Source organism: Lonchura striata, chromosome 2 (assembly GCF_050655825.1).
Source record: "Lonchura striata isolate lonStrDom1 chromosome 2, ASM5065582v1, whole genome shotgun sequence".
Lineage (NCBI taxonomy): Eukaryota > Metazoa > Chordata > Aves > Passeriformes > Estrildidae > Lonchura > Lonchura striata.
The window spans coordinates 19,438,390-19,461,700 of NC_140704.1; the positions used below are offsets into that span (position 1 = coordinate 19,438,390).

At 36.4% G+C, this 23,311-nt stretch overlaps 1 protein-coding gene across 3 annotated transcripts in view; it reads right to left on the minus strand.

The window, feature by feature from the left end:
- The window catches only part of PLXDC2 (plexin domain containing 2), a 247,918-nt gene that overhangs the window by 70,661 nt on the left and 153,946 nt on the right, over positions 1-23,311 (minus strand). For all 3 annotated transcript variants that reach the window (XM_021530357.4, XM_085565860.1, XM_085565879.1), the window contains one exon: positions 710-832. In XM_021530357.4, the coding sequence (XP_021386032.3) occupies positions 710-832 (123 nt within the window). The remainder of the gene's footprint in view (positions 1-709; positions 833-23,311) is intronic.

The following is a 23,311-nucleotide window of genomic DNA, read 5'->3' on the forward strand; positions in this document are numbered from 1 at the left end:
TCACAATACTAAACACTAAGTTTTAACTGTCAATGTAGCTGACCACTAAAGGCCTGAGGTAAAGCACCAGATGCCTTTTAAGCACATAGGGTCTGTTTCTAAAATATTGATTACAACTGACTTCAAGAGATATCCACACATTCAAGGGCTTTGAAACTCCTCACAGAGTTTCAAGTATAACACTGCAGCTTGCCTTTTCCTCTTTCAATCTTTTTTACAAGGAACTGTTGAGAACTCGTGGTGTAGATGAGTGTATTGGATTCCAATTCTGGGACTCCATGAACACTTAGTCATTGACAGGTTTATTAACCTTATCCCTGCCCTGCTTCTGTGTATTCTTGCTATTGAACTCCACAAATGCTATTTTCATTTTAGGTAGTGGACAGATGGTATCCACTATAAATACTTTGAAGTAACACTTTGAATTTATGCTGTTATATAAGACAGATTTTCCCTTTTAAAACTGATAAAATGCATTGCTAGTGAGTTTATGTACTGCAACACCCAGATGATATCTGCTCAATTAAGAAAAGGCATTCATGATTCTTTACTGTGTTATAATTAATAATTGTTTATAGATGTCAAGTTACATGCTCTATACAGCCTCTAAATTTAAAAAAAAAATAAAAAATCCTCAGTGCTTCCTTCTGAAATAGTTATTTAGGAAAATAGGAAGAAGCAAGAGATACAGACAAGGACTGCTACATACCATTATCAAAGTATCTGACTGTTGAATTTCTTGACACACTGGGGTCAAAATTTGCCATTAAGGGTGCAATATATTGAGTAGCTGTTAGCATTCGATGCACAACTTCTCCAGTATATATGAAACCTACAATAAAAAAAAGTTGAGACAATTTCAGCAAATTCTGAAAAGATTTTAATAGAATGGCAGGTTGAATTAGGCATTGACAGAGCATTAAAGGGTCATCTGAGAGAAATTAATCCCAGCACAAATTTTATAGTGAATTAAATAAGAGCTAAAATTTCAGAAAAACATCTGTGATGGCTGCCAGAAAAACAAGATCCAAAATGAATAATGGAACAAATAGTTCAAGAAGGTTTTTTACTGAAATAAAAACAGTGAAAACTCAAGGAAGAATAACTCCAGTTAAGGGCAAAATGCAAGTAAGTGGCACTATGAAAATCAGCCATTTACCACCAGGCATATTCCATAGTGCTTTCTTCCATACTTTCCAAAATCTGCAGTTTGTTTTGCTTATGCAATTTGTGATCTCTTTCAAAGTTAGTCTAACCCTTTTTCATATTTCTAGAGACACAGAGTTAGGGACTATTTCAGACTAGTGGTGACAACCTTTTTTAAAAAAAAAGTCAGATGAAAAGTGGAACAGATAGGGCTTTTTCAGGTTTATAAGGCAAGTAACATTTCTACAACATTCTCTGCGGTGTCAGGTCTCACTAGTCTGTCCTGTTCATCCCTGAATTGACAGTGCTCCTCAGATCAATAGTGGGCTTCTTTCATCTGAAGTGCTCATCCAAAACCTTTTACTGGTTTGGAATTGGAGTCTTTCCTTTGAAAGAAGACCAGTCATCTATGGTGAATACAGTAATTCTGCAGCTTTTTTCAAAGCAAACACCAGTTGTATTTTAGTGACAAGAGCCTTCTCCTATTTTAAACAATAAATGGTCTACAAATAAACCTGCGTTATTAAGGTTTGCCAACTCCACTTCAACTGGCTAAGAGGGAGACTGGGGGGCAGATTCCTCCAATTGAATATCTAAATACCACTTTTCTCTTTTGGTAATTGATAGGGAGAGAGAAACACCAGTTTAGAAAGAGAATCTGCCCGCACATATTTACAAGTAATTTAATCTGAGCTTTCATAATATGTGTGGCTATTTTATGCTATCACTTCTTTTAGGATAGCTAACTACCTTGCCAAAATATAGTCCCTGAAAGGCATTTTCACTATTTCATGCTTATTAGTGTTTGCTTCTAAAATGTCATTTGCTTGATAATAATCCCTTATGTTTATTTCGACATTTTTAGTAAATATTATTACACAGAATTCTATTTCATAATATGTGCTGCTTATTGTCCCTGTGGAAATCTGCACACATATTTTAACACAGTTGTAGGTAGGTCTATAACCTTGAAACAATTCCTCAAAAATACTTTGAGGACAAACAAAACCTTTGAATCCATATTCGTACATTATAATTAGCCTTAACAGTTCAGTACTTATTCATCCCTTGCACAATCATCCTACACTTACACAGTTTCTCCTCCATGCTTTCATCCCATTTACAGTATAAATGTCACCCTTATAACTAATAATGAGGCAGATACAATAAGAAAAGAAAGCACTCAGTTGTGCTGGAACACTTAACTAAGTAAATCAGCCCAAGTAATTAGTAACCACTAAACGTATTTTGAAGTATTTGCTGGATGCAGCTCTACTATAGACAGAAATGGGAAGCAGGAGGTGGAAGATAGCTGGGAAGCAGGCAGGCCTTGCATGAAGATCACTCTAATGAGAACTCCAGTCATGCATCAGAACAACTTGAAAAGGAACACAAAGTAATTTCAAATCATCCCAGAGATTTACAAGATGAAGCCATCATTGACCATGGACATTTTATCATTGCAACTATGACGTAAAAAGAGCAGCAGAAGTAAAATTAGCTTATTCTGGAGTGGAATTTCACAGAAAATTGACTTACGCTATCTGTGACCTAATTTTCTGACAATGCTTAATGCTCGTGGTTGATTCATTTAGTCAAGGAAGAATTTTTCAAACCTGCAATTTCCTGAACCACTTAATCTCTACTTTGTGGGAGGCACTGGTAAAGCTCTTTTCCAAAACTCTCCACAAGCACTATACCTAGAAGCATAATATTCTCCTAAATACTGGAATGAAGACAAATAGGGAAAAGTGCTCCACATTTTGCAAGTTTAATATGCACATATAAATTTAGCTAAAACTGAGGCTGAACTAATACTAAAACCACTTGTAAATCAAGAAGAGTATACTTCTGGTTCTCACAGTGTACAAATTTACACTCACACAAACAGGCAAAAAATATATATAACCACTTAAGCATAAAAGTACAGTCCCACTTGATGTAGGACCCTGACTTGATTTAAAAATGCATTTTACGCCTGAATTCGCCCATTCCAAAATATTCTTATCTGTTGCATGCTAACATATCAAGTTTACAAAGACAATTTAATGTACGAGGTTACAACACACTGCACATCATATTTCTGTGATTTTCTTTTTTATATTTTTAGCTATGCACAAACTCAGTATCACTTAAAAAGTTTTTTGACAATGTTTGCCAACAGAATGACAAAACATAGTTTCAAGGCAGCACAGGCAATGAGTCCTTTGAAATGTCTCTAAAGAGATGGTAGGATATATGATACACAGACAAAAGCAACAACAAAAAAAAAGAAGAATGATCTAGGTTGATAACCATCTTCTAAAATGCCTAATAACAAACTTTTAAGATAAAACCTTGTCTCTCTCTTGTTGACTTTTGCCATCTGCCCCCTATCCACCCAGCTGCTCTCTCATAGCCCTTCCTCAACAGGATAAGGGGACTAAATAAAATGAAAAAATGCATGCGTTCAGACATAAACATGGAGAACACTTGCAAATTGCTGTCATGGGCAAGAAAGAACTGATCTGGGGAAAGCTAATTTAATTTGCTGTCAGATAAAATAGGTTTGCACAGTGAGAAAGACAGATTAAAACACCTTCCCTCCACCCCTCCCTTTTTCCCAGGCTTAGTTAGTGTCACTCCTTTATTCCCAACTCCTCTACCTCCTTCTCCCCACTGAGCAGTGCAGGGGGATGGGGAATGTGACTTGAGGTTAGTTCATAACACTTCATCTGTGTCAGTCCTTTTTTCTCTCATTTTTTTCCTAATCCACCATAGATCTTTCCCATGGTCTGCAGTCCTTTAGGATAAACCTGCTCCATTATGAGAACTCCACAGCCCATGGCTCCTCCAGGACACTTCCATCTCTCCTCTGCAGTGGATATCTGCTTCAGTGTGGCTCTCTCATGGTCTGTGAGGAAATACCTGCTGCAGCCTGGTCTCCTTTACAGATGCTTTTGTGCCTGAACAACCTCCTCCCTCTTCTCTCCTTGGTGGTGACAGGTTTTTGTCTCATGTTTTTTGCCTCACTCCTGACACTGAAGTGCAGCATTTTTTAGCCTTTCTTAAATAAGCTCCACTAGAGGTGCCACCAGGGCTCAGTCTCCTGCAGTGGATCTGTCTCTGTCTGGTAAGGGACAGCCCCCCACCTCCTCCCATAGAGGCAGTCACTGTGCTACCTAAACATTACCACAATCCCTAATAGAACTTAAGTTTAACTTCGTATTTTGATTTTTTAATATACATAATATTTTATTTTCTATATCAGCTATTTTACCTAATATGCAAACCCAAAATTATTTACCTGAATTACTGGAATTTCTTGTTTCTTGTTAAGAGTTTTAAACATTTATTTATTTTAGTTTAGTTACTTTATAGTAGAAGATAGGTGGAAAGTTGCAGCTGAAACAGCACTTAATGTACCAATCTTTTACCAGTAATTGTTAACTCTTGCCCAGGTCAGGTTACTCACATTATATAATATCTTTGGTCTTCTAAAAAGGAAAAAATGTTCTGGCAAAAAGAAAATGAGAGAGAAAAAGAACCATTGCATCTGCTGGTGCTAAATAAGAGCAATGAAATAAGTTGATGTGAAATTATACCTTGAAATAGCCATGTCATTGCTATCATAAAGAGCACAAAAATTTATAATTGATTGATCGAGAATTGCAAATTTTCTCTTTCATTGAAAGTCCAGGAGGATGCAGGATTTTTTTTTGCAATTGTTTTGATTAATGCTGCTGAGAATTTTGACTTCCATTTTGTTTACAGGACGTTTCTTATTTTACAACTCACTATTTCTGATATAACACAATTTTATCTTACATTTCTTCTCTTCAGCAGTAACAGTAAAAACCTGATGAACCTATTGTTATTTCTGGAAATAAACTACAAAAGAGACATTTACATTCAATGGAAAGATGACAAGATATGGGGAAATAAAACATCAGGAGTAGTGATGCTCATGTGTTTATTTGGTGAAGCTGAAAAGTATTGCATAAGTATATAAAGCATAGGCCACAAAACTTTGCACTGTATCTTTTTGAACAATGCTGAAATGTGCTTTGCCTGTGCTTTTCCAGATATTTCTCCACCAACTATTTCTTTATGAAGCAAATTAAAGGATATGTTTTGCTATTAAGCCCCTAAAATACATTGGAATGCTGAATTCTAGAAACAGATAATGCAGTTTACCTTCACACCTTGTCCTATATAGGCATATTAATTTTTCTTTGATATTTCAGTGAAGTAAGCTTTAAGTAATGTAATTTATCCCCAGATGACTAATTTATTGGTTTTTCTGTAGAAGAATTTTATCATCACTGTAATTGTATGAAGATTACGGTGTAATTAAACAAAAGGATAACAGCAACTCCAGATCCCTCAGACAATCCATGAAAGTTAAATACCTTAATGAGCTTTCAAGATCAGTGTAAAATGAACCAATCTCTCATGCTATTTTATGATTTTTTTTCTAGCCTTCTGGGAAAAATGAATTAGAGAGAGATTATACAATTTTTTTTGCTTTTCTTTTGCTTGACTAGATTGAATGTCTAACCCATTTCTTCTGGCCTGAGAAACTGGGCTATCTGAAAGCTAAACCCCAGAAGGCATAAGCATTACCGTTTTTCTTAACTGCATAACCTTACAGGGCTTTCTTGTGAGTCTGTGCATGAGGATAAAAAGCAAAGCTACCCAAAATTCTGCTAGTCTTCTCTACTTCTGTGTTATCTTATGTAGATATTTAAAGGCCAGAAAATTACTTTTTCACCATTATTTTTCCTGCTGCTTTGTTAATACTTAAAGCAAGCATTATCTGGAAAATTTAGAAATGTGCAATGTATGACATTGAGCAAATGTCAGTAAGTTTTCCAGCTTGCTGGAAGTAGTTTCCCTGCTATTCACTCTCTGTGATCCAGTGGAATAAAATCCATTCTGGTCAATATCCTATTCAGCTAAATGAAGGAATTTAGGGTATAATGGATCATGAAACTCTTCCAGTAGATTTTTTTTTACCCTCCAAAAAACAACGCCCCAAGACATATCTTGTCAGGAGACTGTTAGATACCAATAGGTAGAACATAGAAACCACAATGTTATTTAGAGTATATTGACTTGTATCTGTTCCTCTCTGATCATACTTCCTTAGAGAAAATTCTTGGAAAGAGGCACAAAATACTTTATCTACTTGGTGAGACACCACCATGTGATAGCTCCCAAGAGCCTCTCGGCTTAAGCCAAACAAAGACCAACACAGTTCCTAGACAGACTGGAACCAGAGAAAAGAGGTTGACAGGAGGATTATCTCACTTGGGATGAATATCTTAGCAGCTGTGTCATTGTAGTAACTTTGGCGCTGCTGAATCCTTGGAAGAGGCTTGAATAGAGCTGTTAGAGGAAAATCAAATTTTGCAGTCTCTTTCTGGTACTTTGCAGTCTATTTCTGCTGTTTACTGGTTGGGTAAAACTTCTTCATGACTGAACAGTCCTTGTCACCAATAAAAAAATGTAGATGGTACTGGATGATTTTTGGATGGTCTTTTAATGTTTGCAGACCTTTAATATAATAGGGCAGGGGGGCAGTGGGGGGTGGCTTCATGTTAGATTTGAACTGTTGTAATATCAATACAGATTGTTTTTACTTTGCTGCTGTCTGTCTTTCCCTTATATTGCCATGGAGTCTAATAAAATAACTGTCATAAGCTTTTGTCCTTGCTCTGTTTATTCTCCTCTTTGTTCCAGCTAACTTTCAAAGTTATTTCTTACCTGATAAATCACAGGAAACTTGAATCACATGATACAGAAGAATTTAAAAAAATAAAAAAAAAGGTTTTCAGGTTATGATGAAATCATTATTCTCCAATGTTTAAAAAATTCAGTAAGGAAAATAATAGAGTTTAGAAAAATAGTGTATGCCATCAAACTGGGTTGTCATGCATTTTATAGAAATTTGAAGCAACAAGGTTGCAGAAGACAAAAATAAAACTTTTCAAATTTTCAAAAACCTGCTTAAAATTTATGCATAACAGAAAGACAGTTTGGAGAACATCTGAGGTTCTACTGTAAGAAATAAATGTTATTTAAAATATAACTTTGGGGGTTTTACATAGAGATTAATTCCATACCCACTGTATAATACTATTGCATTGCTTTTATTAATCCTTCATAAACTACTTAAGCTAATCCTATGTATATAATATTCACATTCATGTAAAACAACAGCACACAGCATGTAAGGGAAGACTGCAGAGGCCAACATGCAACATTAGAGAAGTTTCAGACACCACTAAATTACATTTCACATGTATACACAAAAAATAACTCTGAAATAGCATCTAATGAACATGGTTTTGATTCTATTGTGATTTTTTCAGAAGGGAATTTAGCTCTGTGTTCCTCTGCTGTCAACATCTTGCCACAACTATGTGCTGTCCAATGCCTTGCTCTCTCACAACATTTTCTGTGTTGGACACAGATTTCAGAGAGGTGAGGCAGCGTGGGTTTGCCTCAAGCTGAACTTCTCAGCAGTGAATGTACAGCTCAGAGCAGTGAGAGAGAAGCTGGTAAATGTCCATGTGCAGCTTGGGCTTCAGGGGAGGCAGCTGTGTTTTTGTGATCTGAAAGAGGTTCTTGTTCATCTGTGTTGCTCAGATAAAGGTTATGTCAATATAAGCATATTATCCTTTTCTCTTGTTGAACTCTGCATCCCTCCCAAGGGGGCTCAATGCAGCTACTGTAAGGGAAAAGCAGTTAGCTCTGTCCCTTTCTGTCCCTTCAGCCTGATGCACAGTACTGGATACACCACTCATCAAATTTCACCACCAATTTATTTCTCATCTTAGTGGAATTAATGGCAGACAATACTTTGAATGAGGAACTCTTACCCTGGGTCAAAATTAAATAAATCCCAAACCAAACCTTTTTGATTAAGATCAGTTTGCTGGTCTGTCTCTCTGTGCAGCGGACAAATGTTGTGTAGGCAGTGAAGGTGGCAGGATGGTGTGGTGAGGAGCAAACAGCAAGAAATTACAATATTCAACCAGATTTGTAGCAGACACACTGTATCCTGAAGCTGAGACAAATTTGGTCTTGTCCATTCTTTGCCTCCTTTTTATACTTGTTACCTCACAATCATTTTGGCCTATGCTCTTCAGTTGTGGAGCTCATCTATGAAAACATCTGGCCTAGAGCAACATGAGCAGAACTAAACAGAGAAAAGGCAAAATCGAAGTGGGGGAAAACTAGAATATATTAGCCTCAGTGTTTAGAATTTGAGAATTAAATCACATTAGATTTGGTATCATAAAACAGCTTGTGCTTCCTCTCTTTTGCTACATTAGTTTACATTAAAGCAAGTTACCTTACATGAAAGCACTGTATTGATCTGTAATTTAAAGCACACAAAAAAAACTTCTGCAAACAGGTAGGGGAATGGACCAATAGAGAGAAAAAAAATCTCTTCTATAGAGAGAAATATTGTCTGTAAAAAGTGTTCCTGTATGATTTTTCAGTTTTAAAAAAAATTCAGTACTGTAGACCTTCATGGTTTTTACCTTCATGGTCATACACAACTTTGTAATACATTATGGGAATGGGAAGATCAAAATGTCTTCCTCAGTGCAGTTAATACAGGAAGATATACACCCAGATCCAAAAAGATGAAACTTTCTCTCTAAGCAAGTAGCTTAACAACAGTCCCATAATGATGTCAGGAAAATCTGTACTGTCAAACTGGGTAATTACATTCTCATTTCAAATTAATTATTTTAATTAAAGAAAAAGCTTTCCCTTATCTCCCTATTAGAATAGGACCTGTGCTGTATTACAGTTCCAAACCCAAGATTTTAATTATCTGACCAAAAGGAATAAAAGACAAAAACCAAAAAAATTCAATACTAGTTTGAACTAAATGATTACAGGTCTGTCATGGGAAGTATACCAGCTTCAACTTTGAACAAAAAGACTGAAGTAAAAGTAACATCTTTATGGTTTTTATTTTAAAACAGTGGTTTTTTGTTTGTCTGTGGGTTTTTTGGTCTGAATAAGCACTCTAAAGGGATGAGAGAAATGATTTGACTTATGGATGTAAAAAAAATTTATGGAAAAGTCTTTGTTACCATTTCCAGAAGTTTTCAAAATGTGGGTGCCCCTTTAAGAAAAAGCAGTGGTGAGCATGTTTTGGACTTGTGCATGCAGAGGTTTAGGAGCACAAGGGAATTGATGCTTCCATCTGAAGATCTCAGACTGTAATAACCCATCTTTTCCATGCAGTCCAAGTGAGAAATAGGCCATGGCTGGGCTGAGGGTGGCACGTAGCTGTGCTGCTTCTAGTTCAGCTTCTCTTAGGCCTAAAAAGCCATCAGGAGGAAGCTGATTTGTGTGCAATCTCTGCAAAGCCCTTTAGTAAATATAGTTCTGCCTAGTCTCATGGCTGGTTCTAACAGGTTGAAGCGTATTCATAAGTACTGTACATGCTGTGATGGATTGCCTGGGCACTTTATTGTACAACATCAGCCCTGCCAGGGGAGTGCCTTATAGCACTGGGCAGCATACAAACTGGGTTTATGTTTCTGTGCCTCAGTAAAAATACATGTGAAAACACATGGTTTGTGTCTTTTAGACATTTGCAAAAGATTGGAAGGGTCATATTTCATAAATTCAGTATGCATTGGTACATGATCTGAAAGAAATTCTAAATGACTGAGATTTAAAATATTTTAAGTTTTTTGACCATTACATGATGAATTAAAATATGACTATTGGAGAAAGAAGCATGAGAACTAAACAGAAAATGCCTTTAGACTAAACTAAACCAAAAATTAATTTCTAAAAAACAGAGGACTTAAGTTACAATGCTGTTCTACGTTATGAGAGATATATGATAAAATGCACACTTCACTATGATGATGAATGTTGGTCATTTAATCATATGGTAGGTTACAAGCAGCAATAGGATATCTGTGGTAAATGCCATATAATCACAGGGTACATAAACAGTGATCCCTGCCTCCCAAGCCAAAGTGCAGGTTACAACATAATTATGTTTAGACTTAGTAAAAGTAATCATCAGATATGGCTGGATTGTATTTGCCAAGGAAAAGCCATTTAGGGTCTGCCCAAAGAAAACAAGTTAATTCCTTTCAACATTAGGATCTGTAATGCATAACTGTAGCCCCATGTCTCATCATCCACCCAAAAGATAAAAGTTACATCAGGAAAGCTAGAAGTCTAGTCTTAAAGCAGAAAGCCTTAGACAGACATTAGTTGTAATGAGGATAAGGCTGTTTCACCAGGCTTTGGTGGGAAACGTCTGTCTGCAGCATGAGACACAATAGGCTGCTCTTCACATCAGATGACAGCTACAGAAGAGTGGTGACAGTTCTTTCCATGAGCATTTTAACCACTTCCTTTTGAATGAATAACAAAATGGAGAGTGTGGATTAAACCACCAAGATGCAAGAAGAAAATCTTGCCTCCCGTGAAATCCCAGGAAAAAAAAAATATAATCATGTTCACATTCTATTATTTTTTTTTTAAGAAATAAAGTTCCTGAAAGATTAAATTCAGGAAGCAAGCACAAGCAGGTGCAGAAACAAAACTGCTTTCAGCTGCCACCTGCACTCATAGTTGTTTTCATTGTTGCAGGTCATGAATGGCAGCAGAGAGAAAATGGAGAACCTATGAAATTTTTTACTTCATTCAGTTTGAACAAAATAATGCAGGTTCTACTTATTTCCCTTGAGAGAGTGTAGACATATGGCTTGTCATCCTTCTTTCTGCTGTCATGGCTTCATTAAGGAACTGATTATTACTCTTGCACAAATTTTATACCCCAGAAAGTGCCACTTTCACAAGTTGCCATCAGTATGGCAACTCACATTTCATTTTTGAGGAACAAAATTACTTGTTCAGAGTACATGATCTCATTAGGTAAGGTGCATATATGTCTTAACAGAGGGAAACAATTTTTTTTTCACTAGAGAATTTAATGACCTTTATCAAGAAACTAAGAAAAAGGCAGGAAGAAAATATTTCAAATGTCCACCCTGAGTATACTCTTTGAGGAACTAAGACAACAAAGAAAATTTTTGAATGTTAACATCAGTATTATTTATGCTTTGACAATCTGCTCACAAAACTGTGGCTCTGTACTGTCTGATTTGGGGACTCAGTTACAATGGCCAGTCCTCAGCGATGATTACAATGTTTTAAAATTCACCATGGACAGGAAAACACATAAAAGTAATCATAATTTGTTCTGGCCAGAGATATGTTTTGTAAATGTAAGCAAGAAACAGCTTTTTACCCTCTGTTACTAATTGTGCTATGAGTATATGAAAGGCAAGTCTTGGCTAGCAATAACCAAGGTTGTGTTTCTGAGTCCAGTAAAGCCCTCCTGAAGGTTTGATTCATCTGGAAATGTAAAGAAGGGATAACTAGTACAAAGGGTAGCATAACCCTTTTATTCCCACAAGCATTTTAGGAGACATTTCAGAAAAACAGGGACTTTGGGAAGGGGACAGACCCAGCTTCATCTGTACACTGCAGATTGACTGCAGGTCAATCACTACAACAGTGAGTAGTGAAGTTGTAGTGATTCCTGAGAGCACAGCTTCCTGAGCTCAGTGACTGCTGGTGAGGAAGGCAAGACCACAAATGACCAAGAGCAGCAGAGTACTTTGCTGGCATTAACAGACCTTCTATCATGTGCATCCTGACTTCTTTGTATGGTATCCGGCAAAGTGGGGTTTTGAAAAATAGAATGTCGTAAAACTTCCTACTTCAAGCAAAGTGACAGAAGGAAGACTCTGAGTGTGAGATACACTAGCATACAATGTGATAGAATAATAGAGGAAATAATGGTTGGGACATGTCTGATCAACATGACTGATACATTGAGAAAGCCATCAAATCAAAGCTACTCTGATCACCCCCACATCCATTATTCAGTAATAATACTGGACTAGAGAGCTGAGGGATATTCTGAACTGCACTGGTGCTTGTTGCCTCTTTGGCACTAAGCTGTCTGGAGCAGAGGAGGTCAGTATCCAACTGGTCATGTCAGCTCTTTTCTTCTGTCACCTAAAGCACTGCATAAGATGTAAGTTCAGCATGATATTTGAAGAACACATTTCTGTCTCTAATTTCTCTATTCACTACTCATCTTCCTTTATTTGGAAATAAACCTTAACTACAGCTTCTTACTCTCTGCACAAACTCAGTCATAGAGAATAGAAAACATCACAAAAGCAACACTGCTGAGGATTTCTGCCAATGTGACTGATGTGACATATTGATTTTATCTGTGTGCGCTCAACTAAATAATGTAAGATGTCAACTACGACCAGCAAAGCTCCTAACACAAGAAAACTTGGTAGTACCACAGGATGAACGTGATAATGTACAGATCCATGTAGCCACTGTAGTTTTTCCTTCTGCAGCACATAAAAGTAGAAAGATGCCTGCTCTGGTACTGCCCAAACCCAAGCAGCAGTCACCAGACTGCTAGTCACCATGTCTAGTTGCTTTCTCTGAAGCTGTTTGTTAAAATGATGGTTGGTATCAGAAGTGAAACCTTTGCCCTTCCTACCTTTTTGGGGAAACTGCCTTGAAATCTCTATCATAGAACAGGACTGCCTTCCCTTTGTGTATAGTACAGAGGGCTGACACCAAAAAGAAGCCCAGCATGAGTTTATAACCTTAAAAGTGGTTGTCGCCAATCTGTCACTAATGATCTTCATACCAGTCTTTTTGCCTCCAAGACTAGATTCACACTTTCCCACTGAAATTCAATTTCCAGGTCTTTATCTTGTTAAATAAACCCATCAAGGTGATGTAAACTCACATCCTTGTACAATGTCATATCCAACCAAAGTGGTTCCCAACCACTTTACCTTCTTTCAAATGCTTCCTACCAAGGAACAAAAGATTAAGCCAGTAATAATACAAAAAAAAAAAAAAAAAAAAAAGCTTCATCACCCCACTTCACTGAACTGCAGTGTAAAGAGTTCTGCTATCCCAGGAAAGCTAGCAGGCAAGGTTAGCAGTGAGGGAAACTGATTATTTTCTTGGCTGTGAAGGCTTATGTCAATTCAAAGTCATCATGAATTCTCAGCCTTCCACCTTATGATCAAGGTCACTTTGAAAATCTCCTGAGCTTTCAATTTCCACTTAAGACTCTCATTGGGCTAGCCTACACCCTCTCAACATTCTAAAATTTTTGGCCTAAATTACATCTAACAATTTTTTTTTACTTCTGAAAGAGGGAAGTAAGAGCAAATCCAATAGATTTCACTTATTTTTCATCAGTTCTAGGAAGATGACCTAATCTCCTCTTCCTGAAGTGATATCACATGCCTACATGTCTAAGGCAGCTGAAAAACCTTATCAACAATGACTGAAAGATGCTTCTGAATAAAGGAGAGACATAGGTTTTCTTCTCATTTGCAAGTACACAGATTCAGTGATGAGGCATGAGAAGGAAATCACATGGTATGAAAATTTTGAGCTTGAATGTCTAACATTCAAGGTCATTCAAGACCAATGTGTTCAACATTCGTGTTCAGCTTCAAAATAAGCTAGTAAAAAGAAATTATAATATTATTATAACACGATACTTAAAACCACTCAACCATAAATGCTTCTCTATTGCAGAAAACATTGGTCCTTAAGAAACCATAACTGCACACTTTCTTTCAGCTTTTGAAAACTCCTTAAGCCTTACCAGATTGAATACAATGGCTTACAAATTTTATTCAAATGAATGCCAAGCCATTTCTCAATAGAAAAAAACCCAGATATGTCTGTAATTCTTATCACTTAACAAACTATATAAAGAGAAAAAGGACCAAGTGCCATTAAAAATACTATTGAAATAAGAGTGATGAATTCACAAGATAGAATAATAAAGAGAGAAATCAACTATTAAACTTATGTTAAATATAAAACCTATATTTTAATGTAGATTTTAAAACACTCAGGAAAATAGTTTTTCATAAAATACATGCATGTTATTTACAGTGAAAGCTGCACAAAATCCAGTCATTTTATGACAGTATATAATGCTTCAGTTATTCTGCAAAAGCTGGAAACACAAACAAATGAAAAGCCCTAAAGGGCTGAATATTCTACATGTTGTAGAGATTGGTTTTCTCATTTAGCAAATTATACAAATATCTAATGGCCTGTGTCTGCAATGGCTTGAAGGTCCTTCAGTACCTGTTGAGTTCACTCAATATTTAGGGTGTTCACAGTGGACAAAAAGGCTAGTGGTTTTGACCTGAAGTGCTGTTTTCCACTTAATCATTTTTTCCAACAAAGGGAATGCCTATATTTATCTCCTACCAATATTATCATAGCACTGAAGTAGAATCTCAGCTACCATTCAGCCATACATTAAATCTGAGTTCAAACTTCTATGCGCTTAAGTTATGAACTTAAAAGATGGTGTAGATATCTGGGAACACCCAGTCAGGATCTTCAGCCCTAATAAGATATTCACACGCACTCCTCTTGGCAGTTAAATATGTCTTGCAGCACAAGTGGCTAAATGCCATGGACAGTGTTGCCCATTTTGCTGAACAGACTCACAGAAAAACAGAATCCAGCCAGGCCTAGGGACCTTTTTGCCTCAGGTTGCTTCCAGACCTTGCATCCAAGAGAAAATTGTATTTACACCTCTGGCAAATGGAAATCATACATTCACTTAGGCACAAGAGAGGAAATCTCTGCATGCTTGGCACTAGCTGCTCTCAGCATGTGTCCAAATTGCAGAGGGGGAAGGGGCCAGCTCTGAGGAGGGAATCCTATTGCAGTGGCTAACAGGCTTGCATCCAAGAAGGTTAATTAGGTGCTCTGAATTACCTTTTTCATTTCATTGACCACGTAAGTAAATATATGCCTTAACTGAAAGTGAGCTCCACCTCTCTTGCCCTGTTTCCTGTTCCATCTTCCCGTCTACATTTAGAAAGAGAAAGGATTTCATTGCACAAAGGCTATTGCTTCTTTAAAATTCACAATAACAAAAATAATCTTTTATCCAGTACATTTAATTAAGCATTTATAATGCTCAGAACATATAGAAATCTACTTTCTGTCATGTATATATTATTGCTAGCTAGACAACAACTCTATAATGGCACTGATATGTTTCTTATTTCTTAGTATTTATTGAAATGATCAAGCAGAAAATATATTTAAAAGAATCAATACAGAAAATCTGGTAAAGGTGGAAGGCTATTTGGGGCAGAGGGATGATGCTACCTCTCTTCCTAGAACAGAGAGGACAATTTTTTTTTTCCTTATTTCATCTCACTTTGTCAAGTTGTCTATTTTTTTGTTTTGTACAGATGGCATTAACCATTCTATATGTAGGTTTGTACATTTACTTCTACTACCATTGCTTTGTTTTTTCTTCTGGTTCTCCCTTGTTAATTTTAAAACATGGGTGATTTTTGTATAGATCAGGATGCTGGAATTCTACTCAGAGAGTAAACAGTGGCATACCATTTCTAATAAAACATCACTTATTTGCACATTTTCTTGTAGTATGATACATCTCACTTCCAAAGTAGAGATGTGCAAACACATTTCTGTAGTGAGAATTTAATTTCAGCTATGTTTAAGCCTTTATTTGGGAATGTGTCATTGGCATGGATTTGCACATTTAATTTTCTTATAAGAAGTGCACGATCTATCCTTTCATTTAACCTGCAAATTAGTAAACTGGGAAAACTCATACACTGTAGAATAAGTACCAACATCAGGTAGTAGGAGCTCTTGGGTGAAGTTCAAATTGAACTGCTGTGTGACAATTTTATTTTTTATAAGTGCAGAGGACAAAATGTAACTACCATGTAATGTGAAGCAACCAAACTTAGGAACAACTTTAGACCTGATGGATGTAATCTTTAGAAAAGCATCAGTCTTGACAGAGTACACACAAATCCTACTCTGATATTGCTGAGCTTCTTCTGAGTTAGCAATGTTGTGAAACATAATTCACAAGTTTTCCTTGCACATGTTAGGAAAAAAGTTCTAATGAAATCTATTTCAATTGGTGAAAAATTTGGGTATAACTCGAGCACAGTTTTTCCAGGTCTCCTAAAAGTAACTAAACATGAAATAAGAAAATCCACCTTCCCTCATCACTCCCCCACAAACCAAACAAACCCAACCCTTCTTTCAAAAAATACCATCCAAACCAAACAAAGCAAACAACAAAAAAACCCAAAACCAAACAAGCCCATGAATCACCCCCCCCAAAAAAAAACCAAACCCAAAAAAACCATCAAAAACCAAGAAGTTCAAAGTTTGCTAATTGCTACCACTTGCAAATACCATCTTTTGGTCTAAACCAGTGCTTTATTTTCATAAGACACAATTATGTATAAATTTTATATGGAAAGCTGAATTGTTCATATTGTGTTCATAGGGAGTTCTTGACAAAATCTCCACATTCACTATAGACAGTTCACAAAATTTAGCAAAAATGACTACACAGAAAGAAGACGGCACAAAATATTTGGCTTATCTAAGTCATGCAGTTCTTGGGCACAAACCTCTACTGGATCAATGCCCTTTAATCTTATGCATAGTCAGTCAAATGTTTTCTGAATGAGATTCCAGAAAAGAAAGTGCTCAGCTGATTTTTGATACCTTAATAAAAGTTGGCAGGATTTACCAAATTCTTCCTGATTTTTCTTCCTCTTACTGTGGATGAAGGAAGGAATTTAAGATACCAATGTTGCAGATTATGTTCTTTGGTACTGCTCACTACTCACTTGCATATATTGAATATTTTATCTTGACTTTTCACTGCTACTGATCTGCTTCTGCTCAGAGATAAATTTTCCTTTTACTGTCAGTTCTCAACACATCACAATTCAAAGTCCTTTTTTCCCAATCTCCTCTGAGCAGTTCTTTCCTGAGGCACTTGCACTGGTCTTTGCACTCAAGTCTTCTCTGCTTTCTCAAGGCTGCATGTTTCCAATACTTTGTGTCTTTCCCTATTAAACAGGTTGGAATTCTCTTCTGCAACTGACTCTCTGCAGGAATTTTAATAGTTTTTTCTGAATTTCATTGCTTAATTTTTAGTATGTATTTCTAACTAAGGGATTTTTTGTAAAAAGATTACGGCAAGGGATTCTGTACCGAGCAGAGCAGCTCTTGATTTTAACAATAATCTGTGCTATGCAGCCTGCATACTTCACAGAATTTATGGCAGTATCATTAAAAAAAAAAAAAAAAAAAAATCACAAAAAGGATTCCCCAGCATCACACAGAGATACGGAATTACTGGTGAGAGTTAAGTGAAGGACACTCCAGTGAGGACATTCCAGTAAAGATTATAGGGGGCTTGTTTAGCCAACAGAACACAAGGCTTGGGGTGGATGGATTTCATCAAGGTATGTAAATATCTGAAGGGAGGGTTTAAAAAAAAAAAAAAAAAAAAAGAGACAGGCTCTACAGGCTCTTCTCACTGGTGCCCAGTGGCAGGACAAGAAGCAGCAGCAGGCACAAACTGAAACACACAAGGTGTGGTCTTTCTGAATATCAGAAAGTCAGAAAGCAGTATTTTGCTGTAAGGGTGACACTGCAGCGGTTTCCCAGGGACTTTGTGGATTATTAATCCGTGAAGATATTCAAAAGCTCCATGCCCACTGCTGTAGGCAACTGGCTGCACGTGGCCCTGCCTGGGAAAGGGGTTGGACTCCATGACCTCCAGAGGTCCTTTCCAACCTCAGTGTCTCTGCATCTTGTGATACTTTTAGGTGCAAAAATAACTTTCTCTATGACTGACTGAAGGTAAATACATGCAAAATGTTTGGCTATTTTATATATATTTTGTGACATACCTATTAATTTCCAGACTAATAAGAAAAAATATTTTTCTGCCTCAAAAAGAATAAAAGAGCATTTAATGAGTTTCCTTTCCAACCTCAGCAGTGTAATGAGGCCAAATTGATATACTAGGAAACAGAATTTTTAATGAGGATCAAAGTCATTAAAACACTACCAGACCTGCTAAACTGGTCCAGTCATGGTCCTTTGTGTTTATTGCTTGGCTACTTAAGCTGTTATCACCTGCCCCACAGGGCAAAACAATTTAATTCTTAAATTGAACTGTTGGACAAACTATAGTTACAGAACAGGGCAGCGTTACAGGAAGAAGTTAGAGTCATCCTTGGAAAGCATTAAGCAACTGTCTGAATTAGACAAAATATCTGCAGTTTGCTGATAACTATACTGTTTTTGTACTGCTTCAAACTTTACCTGGAGGTGAGGCAGTGTTTAGATCACAGCACAACTCTTTTATTGATTTTCTGCTGTGTTACCATGGAAACTTTTCCCACGAAAAATGCACATTGCATTACAAATTTATACAATGTTCAATTTGTTGATGGGTTAAAGGAGGAGCCAAATATAAATGCTTCTTCGTTTTAATCATCTATATAATAAGTGTACTGAGTCCTCTGAGTCCTAGTCAGTAAATTTTCTTATGGCTATTTTATTTTCTCAACCTTCTTGCAAGGTTGAGAAGTTTTCTGTGGATATCAATCAACTCCTATAAATGAGATTCTTCTGCTCAATGTCTCCTTAAAGTTTCTTCCACTCACTCATTACAGAGGCAGCCTTTTATTTATTTCTTCTTCAGATTTATTGCTGTGAAACCACTGGGCTATAACCTGCTTAAGGGTTGTGATACAAAATAGTTTTATAGGCTGGTGCTTTTAAAGAATTCATTTTCTTGATGAGATGAAAGGAAAAAGGCTTCATGCATGTTTGCTCTCATGAAGTCAGTCAGGGAAGCAGTCAGGCTTTAGATCTTTATATGGTAAGGACCAGTCAATATATACTTAGAATAATTGCAACAAATGACAGAAGTTTGGTTTCTTTTTAGATAAGTCAAAACAAATCACCTGAAAACTCCTGTGTTTATGAAATCAGTTTCAGTCAGCTGTCCTTGGCTCTGATATTTTATCTAAGGATCACATAACATCTGATTGAGATGAAAATAAAGGTTCAGGCCAATAACATGAAGATGACTTTAACAGCTAAAGAAGTTCCTGCCTATAGAAATTAGGTGAAACAAAGGGAAACAGGAATGTAATAGGTCCTTGTCTCCTGTGACTATGATCTGACTTGCTCCACTGAATCTACAAGGGCTTCTACCCTGTGACTACAGCTGACCTGGAAGGTTAAATGAATATTTATGAAGCAGGGATGCCTACAGGCAGCCCACAGTTTGCAGAATTCACATTGCAAAATCCTTTATCACATACCATTAAAACTCACATATTAGTGAGTTTTCCTTGGTCCCTATTTCAAGCAAATTCTGTGTACCACCTCCCTAATATTACTGGAAATACTGAAAGCTTAAGTACCTAATTGCAAATTTTATTGCAACTTGTAATGGTCTCAATAGCTGCCCACCTAGATGATATACTTTAAATACACCAAAGGAATAATTATTTTAGGCAAGACTAATTTATTAGTTCCCTGCTTGGAGTATATGGTTGGATGCAGTGATCTCTGAAGGTCCTTCTCTATCTGATAAGCTCAAAATTTCTATGCTTATTTATATGGTTTTCCTATGCAGAGTTCACAATCAGCAGTCCAGCTTTCTTTTTCCTGAAGCATGACATAAACAGAATTTCTGCACCATCCAGCAGCTTTCAGTGTCAGTTAATGATGAGACACAATAAGAAGATGAGGCTAAACTGCACCACACATTGATTCCCCCTCTTGCCCAAGGCAATAGCGACTCTCTTAAAGATTCTGAGGGCACAATGTTGAGTTTCAGCTAAAAGGTTGTTTCAACCTCTGTTTTAAAGTTTGAGAAATATAGATAGAAAGTGGCTCCTGAATGGGAGCATTCTTACATAGGAGCAATATACGGAAGAAGCCAAATTAACAGCAGGAACACAACAAAGTGAATAGACAGGAAGAGACAAATCAAGTTGAAGCTCTGAGACTATCAATGAGACAAGATATTAGAGGTTAATGGAATAAGATCAAGAATGTATTCATTGATTCATCTTTGTAAAATTAAAATTTAATGCAAAAAATAAAGGATAAAAAGTAAGAAGAAGCCAGAGATATCCATGTTTAAATTCAAAGGAGAAAACAGTTTTTGGAAAGCTGTTGAAACAGCAAAACCAACTAGACACTCATGATCATAGAGAAGAAAATCAACAAGAAATTTCATCAAAGAACACAAACAGACTCAAAGGTGTGACTAAAATTCAGAATTATTGTTGGAAATGACAGAGAAAACAAAATGTTTCAATAGAAAACTCTTAAAATTTCTTTCATAGTTTTATGACTTGTAGCAAATCTGGTAATATGACTTGCTGTCTAGTCATGCAACAACCATTATAAATCTCTTAAAAATGGATTTATACATCTGATTAGCATGACTTTGGAATAATTTAAACAAGAAATTTGCATTTTTCATTATCCTGATGTCACATAAACAGATACATACAAGGATATGCATGATTAGACACATTTCCCCGTATTCCAAGACATTGTTACATTTTGTTTTTTTCTTTTCCTTTTTCTTTTCCTCTAGCAAAAAATAACCAGATCAATAAAATTATTTTTTAATTTTATCATGGCCACAGAAGATCACATTTAAATACTATGCTGAACATAGAAATTCCTGTAAGCTGTGTCTGGACATAGGGTATCTGTTGGAATCAGCTACAGGATGGTCATTCTGTATTAAGACCAGACAGACTTCTCAGGACACACTGAACCCACACAGGTCATTATCTTTAGGAAGAAAATGAAACCTCTCCATTTAATTTTTTTTTTTTTTTTTTTTTGTTTGTTTGTTTGTACCAACCTGCAAGAGATCCTAGCTGAACTGGCTGAGGATTTCATACTGACTTGCCCATGAGAATGGGGTTTTACCAAGTTAAAAAGTTAGGCAAATTTCTGTCATGCTAGGATTTATCTCATTACTCCAAAACATGAGAACAAGGAAGGCATGGTAATACTTACACGCACAGAAAGATGTGAGGACAAAATATTTGTCTTTTGATTGACCTCTTGAGTCATAACTAAAAGTCATATTTTTAAGTGCACAGTTCCAGTCGATTGGAAGCTAGGGACATTAGTTTAAAGATCATCTCGCTGCCTTAAAAAAACCAAATCCAAATCCAAATCAAACAAACAAATAAACCCCAAGCCCCCCCCTCCCTCTCCCCAAAAGAAGAAAAGAAAAAAACAATTCCCAAACATAATGAAGGAATGACATTAGATTACTTAAAGTCAGAATGTTAATAGGAGTGCTAGTTTCCCGCAGAAAATAGTGATGAGATGACAAGATCTCTGTATACCTGTTCAAAATGCACTCTCCTTTCTGCTGCTCCCTACACAGCAGCTTCTTCTAGTACATTGTTATCTTTTGAGCCCACCTGCTTCACATTGCTGTCCAATAAATATATTTTCAGCATCTGCTGGCTTAAAGAGAAAGCTGACTTCCTGCTGAACGGCATCTTTCCATGCTGTCACAATTTTACATTAATGCATTGAGATGACAAAGTTATTTGCCATAATACCAGAATGCACAGGTTAATTGCTGTGACACAACTACTGCTCTTCTCCACAGCGGCTGCTCTGGTGCGGTGCAATTAACGAGCACATTAATCAGACAGCAATGCATTAAAGTGCACCAATGCATTAAAGTCCACCAACACTGTGCTGGTGCTTGCTCTGCTGTGGGCAAAGCTGCTGACTTGTCCAGGAGAGCCAACTGCCTGCTGAGGGCAATGATACAGCAGTGCTGGAGAACACAGAGTCAGTATTCACCCAGCAAAAACACACCTATGGGTCCTACAGAGCCTTCTGACCATCCAACTATCACACAGATAGCATCATCAATAGAAGGGAACTCATTTTAGAAATTGCTCAAAGTTGGACCATGCCTTGTTATTCTAGGCCTTTGGTAGCAAACGACAGTAGCTCTGCATTTTAAAGCTGCAGTCCTCAGTCCTTCCTCCTGTATCTAAATCACTGTACTAGTTTTTCTGAAAAAAAAAAAAAAAATAAAAAAGAAAACCTATTTTCAGTCTGGGTAAAAGATTAAGAATGGTTTTAATGCAGCTGACAGTCATCTATGGTTATTGGCTTTGCAAGACCTTTAAGCGTCTTCTTTTTAGAAGACTAATTCAAGTGACCACGTCAACAAGACCACACCTCCCAAGCCACTATGAAAGGGACAGAAGCTACAATTCATCCCCAATTTCAGTGATCCTCATCTAAAGGCTGACACAGCCTTTCTCATGGAACAGTTTTCTAAAAGATGCAAACAGCAGAATATGAGTGACCCAAGAGGAACTGCAAGTTCATAATGGTGCTTGCATTTCATTTCATGAGGAAACATCCAGAAACAGAACAAGGAAAAACGTGCCTGACTGTGGCATGCTGATAATTTGACTACAAGGTAAAAATACAAAACTGTAAATAAACTAGAAAAAAACAGTCATCTAAATGGGAGCCATTGAATAAAAAACATGCCTGATTAATTTTCAAATATTTGATAAGTTTAAAGTGCTTTTATGAGTGGAACTGACCTTTAATATCCATAATAGTGACTGCCAAAATGACTACATTTGAAAGAAAACAAAATGTCAACCGTGCTATACTTCAAAACAATTATATTTCAACCTTAGAAATATTTAAGAATATTCTTGACTGCCTAGCCAGTAATTAATTTTTGCTTGGATGACATGTATTTTCACTACCTGTGAAAAGAAAATGTCATATGAGATTCTTGATAATTCATATTCTCCCTCTCTCCCTAGTCTTAACAAGCATAAGCAATACAAAAAGTTTTTGAATATATACAAAAAAGTCTCCCAACCATAGACTTCCCCTACATAAATTTTAAAGTATATATTTTCTTTTATGGATAAATGACACTAAATTAACATTTGTCTACTTTTAAAAATTATTATTATTTAACAGTAAATCAAAGACATAAAATTTACCACAGAAAATGTGCATTTTACCATTCTTTTCTGGTCTGCATAAAACATAATTAAACCTAGAGGAATAATTAAATATTGCACTGTCAGTCTCACTCTTTTAAGATGTGTATTATGGATCTATATTATTTGTGCTCCATTTCTGTTTTAAGCAAAATTGTCTTTTCTCAATAATTCTCAATAAT